The 14,223-nt window shown below is 46.7% G+C and overlaps 1 protein-coding gene across 1 annotated transcript in view; it reads right to left on the minus strand.

Moving 5' to 3' along the window:
- LOC101923239 (collagen alpha-1(VII) chain-like) overlaps positions 1–14,223 on the minus strand; it is a 116,318-nt gene that overhangs the window by 90,958 nt on the left and 11,137 nt on the right. The window contains exons 2-9 of the mRNA XM_055807686.1: positions 11,262–11,398; positions 7,711–7,891; positions 7,095–7,254; positions 5,465–5,558; positions 4,207–4,380; positions 3,051–3,211; positions 1,776–1,905; positions 195–311 (exon numbers count right to left, since the gene is read on the minus strand). Of these exons, the coding sequence (XP_055663661.1) occupies positions 195–311; positions 1,776–1,905; positions 3,051–3,211; positions 4,207–4,380; positions 5,465–5,558; positions 7,095–7,254; positions 7,711–7,891; positions 11,262–11,331 (1,087 nt within the window). The 5' untranslated portion in view covers positions 11,332–11,398. The remainder of the gene's footprint in view (positions 1–194; positions 312–1,775; positions 1,906–3,050; positions 3,212–4,206; positions 4,381–5,464; positions 5,559–7,094; positions 7,255–7,710; positions 7,892–11,261; positions 11,399–14,223) is intronic.

The following is a 14,223-nucleotide window of genomic DNA, read 5'->3' on the forward strand; positions in this document are numbered from 1 at the left end:
TCCTTCAAAGGACTCTTCTCCTCTCTCCTGCAGGAACCACACTGTCTGGAAAAGGCTAACTTGGACTCCTTCCAGAATAATGCCAGGAGCTCTGTGGTGCATTGCTCCTTTGACAAAATAGCATCTTTCCTGTCCTTTGGTCACTGGTTCTTTTAAAACAAGCTCCAAGAAAAATTAATAAAATCTGAACTCACCTCTGGGGATGTAGATCTTGTAGCCCTCCAGTTTGCCCAGTGGAGGTGTCCAAGACACTTTCAAGCTAAAAAGTCCTTCTTCTATCACATGGAAATTAGTGACTGGAGGCACAGGTGCTTTAGAATACAAAAATATTGCAGAAATTGATGTGACAGTGCTGTAATAAAGTGCCATGGCAAAGAGCTTGGAAAATCTTTGGTCTTTAAGGACAGAGACACACAAAGGTGAGCAGCACCAATTCTTCCTATTCTGCTAGCTGTTTCCTTAAAAACAACAGTTACCCCTCTACCAAACCCTGTCCACTTGAAAAGTGAGCTGAAAACCACCAAGGCAGAATGATTGTGGGCTTCCTTTTTTAAACGGTGTTGGGAACTGAAATACCTACCCACAAGGCACTTCCTCATGAGCAGAGAAAACTGCGGTGGTTTCATGCAGACTGAGCAAGGCACATGAATCAAACGCTACTTGTGCCTATGGATACAACTCTTACAAAGGGGAGCCCATTTTGATCCAGCCAGCCATGGCAGACAGATTTATAGCTTCTGCCTCTGGCTTCATGTTGGGGATAATAAGAGAAGGGATCAAATGAATTTATTTCCACCCATAAAGACATTCCATCTTATTCCTGGCAAGTACATATGAGTCAACCTCATTGAGGCACTTTATTTATTCATCCTGTTGGAGATTTTCCCTCAAGAAGACAAACAACTTAAGACATTGCAGAGAGTCGGGAAGACGCAAAAGACAAGGAAGAAAGGAATAATTCTTTTCAAAACGCCTCAGGCAAAGCAGACTTGGTACTTCATCCAAAACAGGGAGGGAAGTGGAATTAGTGCACCCTTTAAACTCTAAAAATCCCTTAAGTGGTGCAGAGACTTCTGAGACAAAACCTGCTCCTTTCATCACATCTGACAATGTCTTGCACTCCAGGGTTTGGCCAGGAGTGAATTTGCTCCTTTGTTTCCAAGAACCTTGTCATTACAGCCAGCCATGTGACAGCAAAGGAATTTGGCAAGGCAGATTGCAACCTAGATCATTTCATGAGACCAGAGATCACTGCTTGGGACATTTCCTAAAGGCCATGATCATACCACCTTGGCATTCACCTTGAGTGAAATGAAGCCTTAATGGCATGCATGGTGCTCGCCCAAACCTTTGGACCATCGACTTCTGAAAAAAAAAGTTATAGAATATAACCTTCAGAATATACTTCTCTTCATAAAACTCGTGTCTGTGTTTCTCAAACCATGGTCTCCAAAAGCTTTCTCATTCCAGGTATATGGCTTTTACATTAATTGAATCCCAGCCTGGATTTGTTAAATCCTGCTGGTTATTAAACAAGATGATGTGAGCTACTCAGCAGGCTGCACCCTCTGCTTTGAAGTGGGTTAACCACATGGGTTGCTCTGCACCCACTCACAGTCCTGCACCCCACACCATGGACATTTGCACAGATGTTCCTTCTACCCATCCCTGCCCATCCATCCCTCACTTCTTGTACATACTGTTTTGGGGTGGTTTTTTTCCTGGGTCCACACAGACAAAGAAGACACAGGGATAACTGCAGAAAAGACACTCACTTGTCTTGCCCTTGACAACTGCTGACTCCCCAAGGGCATCTGCATAGATGGCCCTCACTGTGAAGACATACTTGGTGTTAGGTTTCAGATCAGCCACCAGCACGCTGCTTTTGTCACTGTCTACCACAATCTGTCACACAGGGGACAAAGGACATAATTACACTCCTATAACAGTAGAAGACCCCCATGTTGGGAACAGGTTAGGAGCACGAGGCTTCACACCTTATACAAGCTGACTTCCATGAGCAGGAGCCTCTTAAAATGCACTAACTCAGAACGTTGCAATCCTCTAATGATATCCAGATTCACAGTGGACATATGAGCACTGATACAGGACAGCATGAAGGGTGGGTTTCGTGGGATAGCCCACAAAACACTAGATGAAGATAGATGTGTAAGATGATGCGTAAGGTGGTCCCCAACCCTCTTGAAGAAAACAGGAAAAGCTACCACCTCTGACAAAGAAGATTTCTTTTAAGCTCATAGAGTAAGATTTCAATGTAACCCAAGGGCAAGACAGGTGGAGACATAACTTCTGTGTTTTCACTATGTTCTTATGAGATTCTGAAGCAACCAAGGCCGATCATTCTTGTTAAACACAATCTTAATAATTAATACAATTAATAATCTTAACCTTAATAATTTATGCTTCCATAGCTTTGTTCTCTTATTAGAAATCAAAGATTTTAGGCATTCTATCCTTCAACCTTGCTCTCAGATTTGTGCACGGACCAAGCTGAACCAAAGCAAGCTGGCACACGTGGCAGCATAACTCACACAAGGACATGGCAAACACAAACCCAAAACACACTTAGATCTTAACAAGGTGAACAATTTTGGCAGCAAGAGGAACAGGGGATGCTGCTACAGAAGCTGGATGGGCTTATTTGGGAGGTGGTATCACAGAGGTAAGGAGAGAAAGGAGTGTTTCCCATTGACCTGTTCCTATCAATCCCAATGGTGTTTGTGCCAGTTCATGCCATATCCTTTTTCCACCCTACCTTCCCCCGTATCACTCCCAGAAACTCCATCTCACGACAGCAGCAATGACAAAATTAGCATGAGCAATCAACACACCTGCAAATCTGATGGTCTACCTACAGGCCTTCGCTTCAAGCTTCAGTTTATGCCAATGCACTGGGCAGTGACTGGGATGGCTGAGGGACATGGTGCCATCTCCTAACCAGGCTGTGCCAACATCAGCCTGAGCAGAGGACTAATCCCTAAGACCAGGAACCGCAACTGGTGCTCTGCAAAATGGGAATGCAACCCTACCTGCCGCTGGTCCTCTGAAACTGCCTGTCCCAAAGGCAGCAAGGGATGCAGATGAACACGGTACCCCATCACCCTCCCTGTAGCTGGCATCCACGTGAGTCGCAGTGAACTGTGGCTGTGCTCACTGACATGCAAATCCTGGGGGCCAATGATCTTCTCAGCTGCAAAAAGAGAAAGGAAAGGCCTTTGGTTTGGACCATGGTGGCACTGCTGGTGTACATGTGCAAGCTGTTTATTGATGGAGTCAACATATTCAATGCAGAGAAAGCCTTGGGTATAGATGGCACTCACTTAGGTTGAGAGCACAGGGGCAGCTGCGATCTGTTTCCAGGCCAGAGCCACACAAGCAGGTTTTCTTTAGACCAATTGCTTGACAGCACAAGGAAGGAAAACAAAAACGGTTCTGGCTACATTTCCCCTGTGAACACCTGCTCAATACACAGGGCACCAGCTCCTTCCTGTCTTTCTCCTTACTGTCACCAGGGAAGAGTCTGCCAGAGAGCTTGAACTTTCCATGAAACACCACAGGAAGCCCCAAAGTGCTACAGAACCACAGACAAAGCAAAAAAAGATGCTTTAAGAACTCAGATGAAGTTCTCCCAAGCTCTGCCCCAAGCTTTTAACTAATCTTCTCATGAGCTTGTGTGACAAGAGGAGGCAAGAATTCATTGCAATCACCTATGGATTCACTGCAACATCAGTATCTCTTTGGGGACAGGTCTAGATCTCTGGAGATCTCTTTGGCTGCTCTCTGCATTTTCTGCAAGCAGTGAAGTTCTTCCTGAGATCCTGAGCCGTGCTGCCAGAGTTCACCATGAGAGGCCCATGATGAAAGCCCCCAAGGGGCAGAAAGGCTGCCCCAGCCCATTGCTGCTCCTTTTGTTTGAACTGGCAGCAAGACTTTCAGGATCTGATATCACTAGGCAAACCATGGAGATGCAGGCACAAGCAAAATACACAGGAGCACTGTCCCAAAGCAATAGATGCTCCATGGGGTGGTTGCTCCTCTGTGGTCATCCAACCCTTAAAGGTCCCTTGTGATGAACAGAGGGGATTTGGGAGGTCCATCTCCATGGTGTAGCTGGCATGTCCTTGGACTGGGAAGGGGCGGGTTTGGGCAAGTGGAAAGCAGGATATAGGGAAAGCCCTGATGCACCTTGCACGGTCTGCTTGATGGGCTGTGGTGGCTCTGAGGCAGTGAAACACAGCCTTCGAGAGAGCTTGGGTGTTATGTTGTGGAGCAGGTGGAAATCTTCAATGTAAAGCACATGTTCTGCAGTAGGTTCTGAAGCTATTTTGTTCAACTCATTCTTGTCAGCATCCTTAATTCCTAGACAAAGAAAACAAGAGGAAAGGAGGACATAAAAAGCCATCCATGTCGCAGACCAGGCATTGGCAAGGGCTGCCAAGAGCAAGTGGGAGCAATGTGCTGGCCTTTTGAGTTTTATACCACCTTTGGAGTCATGCGGCCCATGGCAAAGGATGAAACAGGGAATGGAGTCGCAAGCTGGATGGGCAGTGATGAAGCAGATGAAACCTCTTCCATCAGGGAAAAGAGGTCAAGGTTTTCTCTAGAGGCATGTTAGAGAATGCCTCACAGTATTTGGCTGCTAATGGGCCAAGAGGTGGAAAGCTTTCTTGGGGTGGAGAGTGAAAAGGATCAGGACAGGATGTGGCCTCACCCTTCCAATGGGATACAGAGACATTTCTGCCCTTCTGATGAGCAGACAATGGGACTTTGGGAGGCTGCGTGAAAATGGCAGAGTTTTCCTGTGGTTGAATTAAAAAAAGGGGGGGGGGGGGGGGGGAAAACCCCAAGAAACCAACCCTCCCCTAATTTTCATGTCACATTGGTCCAAATTGACCTGGTTTCTCTCTATAATGAACCACCACCACCACCATCCCCTTCTTCTCCTCTGAAATATTTGTTGAAGTGAAGGATTTGACTTCTAACAAATGGCTGTATTTAGCTCTTGGGGTGGGGGTGTGCTGAAACATTTCCTTGCCCATGGAGTTATTCTGATGGATATTTTTAACGTAGCTGAAGTCAGTGTCTGAACCCCATTAAGAGAAACCTTCAAAAGTAAAAACATTTCATTTTTTACAATGTCACATCAAAACATTTTGCCTTTTATGGAACTCCTGAATTCGCAAGTGTTTTGACAGATGCAAACCCACAGATTTCCACTGAATAAATCAGCTATTGACAACAACAAAAAACACTCAAGCACAGCACAGATGTGATCTTCCTGTACTTGCAGTAGTTGCTAGTGGCTGAGCCTAGGGATGGGTGCAGCTTTTACAGGAGGGGGGTGTCAAGCATCAGGAATCTTCCCTAGTGCATCGACTGCATGTCAGTGTGCAGTCAGTGTTTGGTGGCAATGCTCCATGTAAATTAATGTGTCCATACATACCTACAGCAAACACCGTCACGCCCTTATCCTGCAGGATCTGGGCTTCATCTTCAACTGAGTCACTGGATTTCCCATCTGTGATCAAAACAACTACCTACAAGAGTTGGCATAAGAGCCAGGGAATGAAAGAGCACAACATGAGGAGGTCACGGAGACAGTCACAGGATATTCACACTGACAAGCCAGACCTCGGATGAAGTCACTCTCTCTAAAGGGATGGGCACCTGAAAATAAATCTTTCAATAACCCACAGCTCTGGGGTAACTCACATGAAATCAGTTTTCATGAGCATGAGCTGAGAAGGAACAGAGCATAAATGCTGCTGCTCATGACAGCATCTTTTCTGCATGTCTCCTCCTGCTTGGCTGTGTCTCACCTCTGTTTGGGACAGAACTCTAGCTCCAGAAGGAGATTAATGCCAGCACAGAGAGAGGATTCACCCCTGCAAGTACCCAAGAGCAGCTCTCAAAGGAGGACTTAGCCGAACCCCAGACAATACATTTGGCCACTGGCACCTAGATGGTGCTATCAGGCGGTAAGAAACTCTCTTAGCCACAGCCTGGGTTTGAATGACAGCCACCTCAGCAATCCCAGACCTTTCGAGCTTTTTGGGCAGTCCCATGTCAGATCACATAGCAGGAGGTATGGCTGGCACATGGGATGCTATAACGGAGACACACCCTGCTGCAACACCTTTAAGTAGTTGAGGTGGGTAACACATCCCACCTGTAGCATCATGTTCTCCCTCCTGCTCTGTAACTCAAAACAGGTCTCGTTGACCGCACTGATCAGCCACACTGATCACACGGATCATATACACCACATTTGGCATGCAGGATCTCAGAGCAAAGGAGAAGGTGCAGAACCAAACTGCAAATGTGGGAGGCCCATGGGAGGTGAAAGCTGGCTGTGATGGTTTCAGACTTGATTCATAGGGTTTATCCATTCCCCATGTGGCTTCCCCGTTCTTAATGTCAAGACCATCTACCATTAGAGCAGAGTGAACTGTTTCACGCAGCCTGCAGAGCAAACCAAAATGTAGCACCTTCTCTTTAGCATCCTCAGAGCCCCTTAGAAATTATGAACAAAATAATTCTTTTTAAATGATCTGAAGAAAGCATTGACCCAGAACTGATGTCTGAAAGGTAAAGACACTACAACATGTCTGCTTTTTGAGTAAGATGCTAACTTAGTGCCACTGTCTGTAACCAGAGTGGGTGTGCGCAGGCTATTAGCAACAGCTACCTGCATCAACACCACAACTTGCTTCCTTGTCTTAATCATGCCTCGAGCCTGCTCATTTAGCTTACGCAGTAAGTGCCCCAAATTTGGGTACTCATCTGGAAGCATTTAAGACTAGAGCACTGAGTCCCTCTGCAATTCATGTGGTAATATGAGCATTTTTAAGAAGTGAGTCAGTTCTTTGAAAATCTGGAGGTGCCTGTCTCTGTCACTGATAAAGTGACCTGAAGCTGAATGAGCTCCTAAATGAGGTAACTCAAATGCAAGCCAAAAATCAGACAGGATAAATAAAACCAAAACCTCTCATCTCTGTCTTCAGTTGAAGAAGTTACAGGTCTGATCCCTACCGAAGATGACACCAGTGAAGTCATCACAGAAGGTCACTTACCTTTGCTGCATCCTCTCGCAGCATGTCCAGGCGAGACATGGTGTGAGCTGCAAATGCCAGGGCTGACCCTGTTTTTAAGCTGCCTCCTTTGAAGGAAAGATTCTGAATTGCAACCAGCATTTCTTTGATGTTCACATAATCCGTGAGCTCAATACTCATTCTGGGAATGAGAAATGGGGCAATATGGGTGAATAAACAGCAAGAAAACACTGTTGTTACAGCAAGGATGCATTGATAATGGTAATAACCAGCAATAACATCGTCACTTAGCTGGTCACACTAGGCTTGCATGAATGCAAGAGTCCTTTTCACAGTGGTCAAGGGATGCCAGGGTATGAGCTCCAGAGCCCTGTTACTGTAAAACAGTATCTAAAATTGGGTAGCGGAGAATTCCTTGTAGCAGCTTTAAATACCATCCTCCCTACTCCCAAAGAGTTCCCCGTCACCAAGCACCTCTAGACTCTGGTGACATTGCTGGGGGTTGAACTCTTGCTCTGCTCTTGCAATGGTTCAGCAGAGCAGCAAGAGGTCTTTAACCATGGGGACATGGTTTCCCAGCTAGAGCTGAAGGGCTATAGAATCCTGGGCGCTGGTGGTGGAGGATGGACTGACCCACCTTGTTTTCTCCCCGTAGAGTGCCACCGCCAACCGGATGCCTTCTTTGCCCATCACCACGTTCTCAAAGGAACAGGCCATGCTGCTGATGAAGTCCTTGACCAGCCGGGAGCTCTCCCTCCCTGTGCCCTGTGACTGCCCCACGAGGAACAAAATGTCGGCCACCTCTGCTGTCCTGCATGCTGAAGGAGAAGAGGGGCAGGAAGGCTCACCCCACACCATGCAACGAGCCAGCAAGGAGATAAACCCCTCTGAGTCATGTGAACCCCAAAATACTGCACTAAGGAAGAGAGACCATGTTTAAGCCCAGTGAAATATGTGATCACGGGCTTCCCAGAGCAACAGGCCACTTTGTTCTCTTTAATTTCCTCCTAATTTCCCAATTGTTGTTCTCACCCAGGGGAAGTTCCTCATTTGAAGCACAAACACTGAGAGCCAGATCCACCAAACCATTCAGGTCTGTAGGACATGCTGGAAGCAAGGGGATACCTGAGGGTTTCACACACCCAGAGGCCGACACCGACACCCAAAGCCTTGCACAACTGAGATTTGGGAATGTGGCAGCTCTGCCACCCCACTAACCATCCTGGGCTTCTTGTATCAGGGTCTCCAGAGCCAGCGTGAGACACCCATGCAGACACAGGGCCACCTGGCCACCCATGATTTGCCAGCCCTAAAACAACCAAGTCTTCCAGACTTGCACAGAGAGGGCTCGGGACGTGCCGTGCATTCAGCTCTGCAACACTCCTCTCTTGCCAAGCTGCCAGCAGCCCTGAGCGTGAACAGTATCTTGTGCAAAGAATGAAGAATTTGAGTGTTTTTTCTGTACAAGCCAGAGCTATCTGACGCCAGCTGGCAGGGAAGGGATAGGTGCACAGGAAAATTTGTTTAATGAACATCAAGGCATATTTACCTTTACAGTGTTCAGTCTCAATTGAATTTAATTTTCTTTAGACAGCCAATAAATATATTTCAGGGACAGAAATCTGATGACTTTTAGAGACATTAAAATTTATGAAGGCTCTACAAAGCATGTTCAAAATGTGTATTTTCTTTCATGTTTCTCTCCCTTACAGACAGATGCTGACTTACTACTGTAAGGCTGCTAAAAAGCAGACTGTGCCAACTGCTAGAGGAGGGCTTTTTTTGTCTTTTGATCACCAGCACTGGATTCAACCTCTTCACATTTTTTCATTTTGTGTCACTGCTGCTTTGGACTTTACCCAGCCACTGCCTTGACTTTCAACCGCAGGTTTGCAGCCCCCGGCTCGCATCCAACCAGGCTGCAGCATTTGTTCCAGTTTGCTGGGGAGATGCGCTAGGCGGGCATCTCATGCTTCTGCACCTGTTTTAGCTTGACCTCTTCAATTTCCCTGACTTCCCTATTTCCATAAGCAGACTGTCTAAAGGGCTTGGAAAGATGCAGGTTTTGTGCTTTCCTTCATTGCTGCGTCCCTGATTAATCCCCTTTGGCCACGCAGCAGGACAGAGGATCGTGCTGGCTGTGGATGGATGGCAGCCCAAGGCTCTTTGTTACCTAAGGCTTTTGGTTTCTTCACCTTTCTTTGTGCCTTCTGATACCAAGCTCTTCACAACCTAACAGTTCTGTTTACTGCAGAAAAATAATGACTGGCTTTTTGGTTTAACCCGTACCCAGCTGGGAAAAGAAAGCACTTTCCCTTGACAAAAACGGGAGACAATTATTTCAGTTTTCCTTCCTAGAGCTCTTTGTTGAGATCTCCCTTCAATTCTCAATCCTCCACAAATGCTTTTCAGCTAAGATGTCAGGGGTGTCTTGGACACAGCTCAGCTGCTCATAGCAGATGAACATAAGCTCTTTTCCCAGCTGCTGCTTCTATTTTGAATCTACCCCTTTTCCCTAGCTTGGGCCTTAATGTCCCTGTTCCCCCAGAAGGACTTGGAAGGAAGGCAATGCCAGTCCTTGGCTCCAACCTCAAAACCGGTAGAAATCATTCAACAGCTTCACAGGGTAACCACAACCTGTGTTACCACAAGAAAACCCCAACAAAGGTTCAGCAAGATGGAGAAGACCATCCATCAGCCCTCCCAAAATCACCCACCTCTTGGAGCTACTCAAGGCAGTGCAGATGGCTTTTCCTGGGAGACCTGCATTTTTGGCCCTGATCTGGAAAACATGCTTAAAATGCCATTGGTATCACAGGGATCTTTGCTATCTACCTCTCCATGTCCCAAATGCCCAGACAGCATCCTCCATCCGTGCCTGGTCCCTGGGAGTGTTGCTGACCCTGCACAATGCTCCTGCCCTCATTTGCATCCAGGGAACAATGAGGAGAAAGACAACAAGCAAGAGCTCCACAGGATTAAGGGCAGGATGGTGCCCTTTCTCTATGAAGGGGCAACTGGAGCCTGCTTTGTGAGATGCTGAGCCAGAAGCTCAGCACCCTTCCAGTGGGGCCCAGCTTGGCAATAGAACCCAGGTGTGTTTGCTGCTTGGATCAGGTACCTGAAGCTGTCATTGGAAACATGTGATGTTAAGCATATTTGGATTGGTACCTTCTGGAGAAAATACCAACACAGACAGCTATATTAATCACAGGGGGATACGATTTTATTTGAAATTTTCCATGCACCTCCAAAATTACGTTTCATCAATCACAGGTTTGCCAGAGACATCTGTAAACGTTGATTTACTGCACTTTTCCTAGCTTTGAATTAAATAGCATTATAGTTGAATATATTGGCTTAATTGACAGACAGGAACTTAATCAAGTTAATTTTGTAGTTGAAGCCAAAGCTTCCATTAACTCCTTGTTGAGTTTACTGAATTTACACCTTCAAAGCCTGGGGGCTTCTTGCTGCAGAGCACTTCAGAGTGAGGACCCACTGGCTCATGCCCAACCCCATGACATCCTGGGAGCTCTGCATTAGCTCTGTAGGATGCTCACAAAAAGCCTTCCCCTCCTGCAGGACCCTGAGGGTAGAGACATGCCATAACTCCATGAGGCTCCTCTCTAGGGTCCTTTTGTCTTCTGCCTCTCCTCCCCAAAAGGCCTTTGTGGGCTTGCACAGGCAACAGGGAGCCAGGAGGAGGCAAGACCTTGCGCCACCTTGACTCTCTAAGCAGCAGCAAGAGGCTTCAAGACTTCCTTGAAGTCTTTTCCCTCATTTACTCTGTGTGATGGTTTGGACCAGGCCTTGGAGATAGAAGAGGACTCAGGAGGGGACAAATTTTCTCTTTCTCCCCACCTTCCTCTAGAGCAGCTGAGGCAGAACAGTATCAGAGGCAGGACACTGAGAAGAGCCCCAATTTCCCCACAAACCCTAATGCAGTAAGTCAGGTTCTGCCTGCCTTTTGGGGCCAGCTGAGATGCTCTGGTAGCGAGATAATCCCAACCTAGAAGGACCCTGTGCAGAAGGTAACGGCACCATCACTACAACTCCACCGTGACAGCATCTCTGTGTATATCCATGACATTAACAAAAACCTGCTTGCAAAAGGTCTTTTTCTTCCTGATGTGTCTCGGCATCACCCTCAGCTGCTGCATTCATGACAGTCCACTTGTCACATACCTTCATGAATGGCCACGGCTCTGTACTGCACCACAGCCACTGCCAGGACAAGGATCTGAGCATACAACATTTTCCTTTTCCTTGGGAAGAAACTCCTTGGTTCCTGGAGTCAGAACACAGCCTGGAGAGTCATTGATCTGCAGGAGAAAAGAGGCTTTAATGCATGTCAGCTGAGCATGATGCTCCCACCTGGCTATAGTTGCAAGGGAAGCTTTTCACCACCTGCAAAGGCTCATCTTGTCTTAGGCAATTGGCATTAAAGTCCATAAATCCACTAACAACTTCACCTCTTTTCTGATGCTGGCTAAAGGGGAGAGCCCAGGTTTGCTCCCTCAGCACCTGTCCCTTGCAGTACCCTTCTTCAGGCAACAACGTTAGTCAATTAAGCCTAAATATAAATATTAGTAGTGTGATGAAAGAGCGAAGCATCTGCTTCCTCAATTATTCAGGGAGGAAAGATCACTAGAAGATCACTGCAGACAGCAATCACCTGCACTCAAGGCTTTATTAGCCTGTTTTGTGACTAAACTTCAGGTTCCTAAATCCAGGATTAACTCCCTTGCCATGCTTTGAAAGCCAGCCCACCATCATGGAGCAAACAACAGCAGCTGAAAGCTCTGGTTGCCTCTGGGTGATTTAGCAACTCCCCAAAATTGTCACAGAAGTCTCCCTCTGGGAAGCAGGGACTTTTCTCTGTGAAGCAACAACTGCAGCAGAAGTGGTGTTGTCAGAAGGGCTTTTATTCTTTTTTAATGGGCAATAAAAAGTTCTTATCCTGTTCTGAGCCTCACCTGCTTGTCTTGGGCTGAGCAGATTTCACAGGGAGGCACAGACTACTTTCAGGGTGGAAATTACAAACATGAGGAAAAGACAAGCTCCGTGACTTCATCCACCTCTTTGCCAGGGCTGTTCCTTCCAGCTATCAACATGCAAACACAAAATCACATTGCATGATGAATCAGGTCACTTTTGTAAAAAAAAAAAAAGGCTGAGTTCCTGTGCACAGCCTGGAGTAACTCCCCCTAAATGAATCCCCAAACAAGCAACATGAAGATCAAGTGCCTGGACAGCCTGGTGTGTGTCTAGACTGCAGGGGCACCAGGGCTGTGGTCACCTAGTCCATCACATAGCTACACCCATCTTTGAGACCCTCAGGACTTAAGTTCCCCTAATGTGTTTTCTGTTTCTTATTTTCCTTCCCTGTTCTCCTAATTGCTGGGTGTACTTGGATATAATCAAGATTTCTGCTGTGTGGTGCTTAACCTGTGCTGTGTCCTTCCTTTGTAACTCCATTAGTTTCTGTGGAGATGGCTTCAAAGCAAAACCACAATCCCCCCTTCTCAAAAAAACCCCACCAAAAATCAAAATTAAACAAGTAAAGGCAGGCTTTTTAACAGAAGTACACAAACTTCTAGGATATCAACTAATGGAGCAGAAGTGCAGAGCTGAGACCCAAAATCACTTGGTTTTACCCCCACCTCTTTTGCAAGAGTTGTGTTATGAGCTTCATAACTGTGTCAGCATGTCCACTGCTACATGTCACCCCGTGGGGTCCTGCCTGGTATCGAGGTTCTCTAACACACACCCCATCCCTGGAGGCCACCAGTGCTCATGGCCCCCATTGCCTTTGGCACTCACTGATCCATCCCACGTAATTAAGAAAAGATAGGCAGTAAATTAACAAACTCTAAACTCATTACCTTCAGAATAGGTTTGTACGTAGTGGGTCAGGGCAATCCCAAGCACAAAGAAAGGCTGGGTGGAAAATGGATGGAGAGCAGCTCTGAGGAAGGACTTGGGGGTGCTGGCGGATGAAAAGCTCAATGTGACCTGGCAATGTGTGCTCACAGACCAGCAAGCCAACCAAACCCTGGGCTGCACCAAAAGCAGTGTGGGCAGCAGGTCCAGGGAGGAGATTCCACAGGAGGCCATGAAGATGATCAGAGGGCTGGAGCACCTCTCCTAGGCAGACAGGCTGGTAGAGCTGGGGCTGTTCAGCCTGGAGAAGAGAAGGCTCCGGGGAGACCTTAGAGTGGCCTTCCAGTACCTAAGGGGGCTTGTAAGAAAGCTGCAGAGGGACTTTTTAATAGGGCCTGTAGTGACAGGACAAGGGGGAATGGCTTTAAGCTGAAAGAGGGTAGATTTAAATTAGATATTAGGAAAAACTTTTTCAGGGTGAGAGTGATGAGGTTGCCCAGAGAAGCTGTGGCTGCTCCATCCCTGAAAGTGTCCAAGGTCAGGTTGGATGGGGCTTGGAGCAGCCTGGTCTAGTGGAAGGTGTCCCTGCCCCTGGCAGGGGGGTTGAAACTAGGTCCCTTCCAACCTAAACCATTCTATGTGATTCTACTTTCAGACACAAGGCTTGATGTTGGACTCAAGCTAAATGATACCTCCTGCCTTTTCTTTCCAAATATGTTTTATCCTCTCTTATCTCACCCTTCCCATTCCTGCCCTAAATCAAGGATGAAATTTCCTTGCTGCTTGACCCCCTTGGGAGAAACTGAGCCCCAAAAGCCTGGAAAAAAATAATTCAGAAAAAGCTTAAACGCTAACAGAAATCTCCATTCCCTCTTGGTAATTCCAAGGAAACAGTGGTTTATTTTTAAAGAATAGGAAAATGCTTCCAAGATGTCTATGTGATATGACAAGGCATGTGCCAATGTCACCTTACAGTAGGTCAGCTCCAGACCATTGGCTTCCTTGCACCACTGGCCAGAGTACTGACCAGCAGGGCCCGAGTATGTACTGACATGGTCACCCCTGAAAGGGGTGTGGAGCCAGCAAGGGAAAAAGGACAGGAAAAAAAGCACCTCAATCTTCAGCATTTGTTGTCCAAGTTTACATATATACAGGAAATAAAAAAAAAAAAAAAGGCCTAAGTGACAAAAAATAAGTCTGAGTTTCTGCAGTCACTTTGGGCAGCTAAGCCAAGGCACGTTTTTGCAGATAAAAACTTAACGTG

Source organism: Falco peregrinus, chromosome 6 (genome assembly GCF_023634155.1).
Source record: "Falco peregrinus isolate bFalPer1 chromosome 6, bFalPer1.pri, whole genome shotgun sequence".
Lineage (NCBI taxonomy): Eukaryota > Metazoa > Chordata > Aves > Falconiformes > Falconidae > Falco > Falco peregrinus.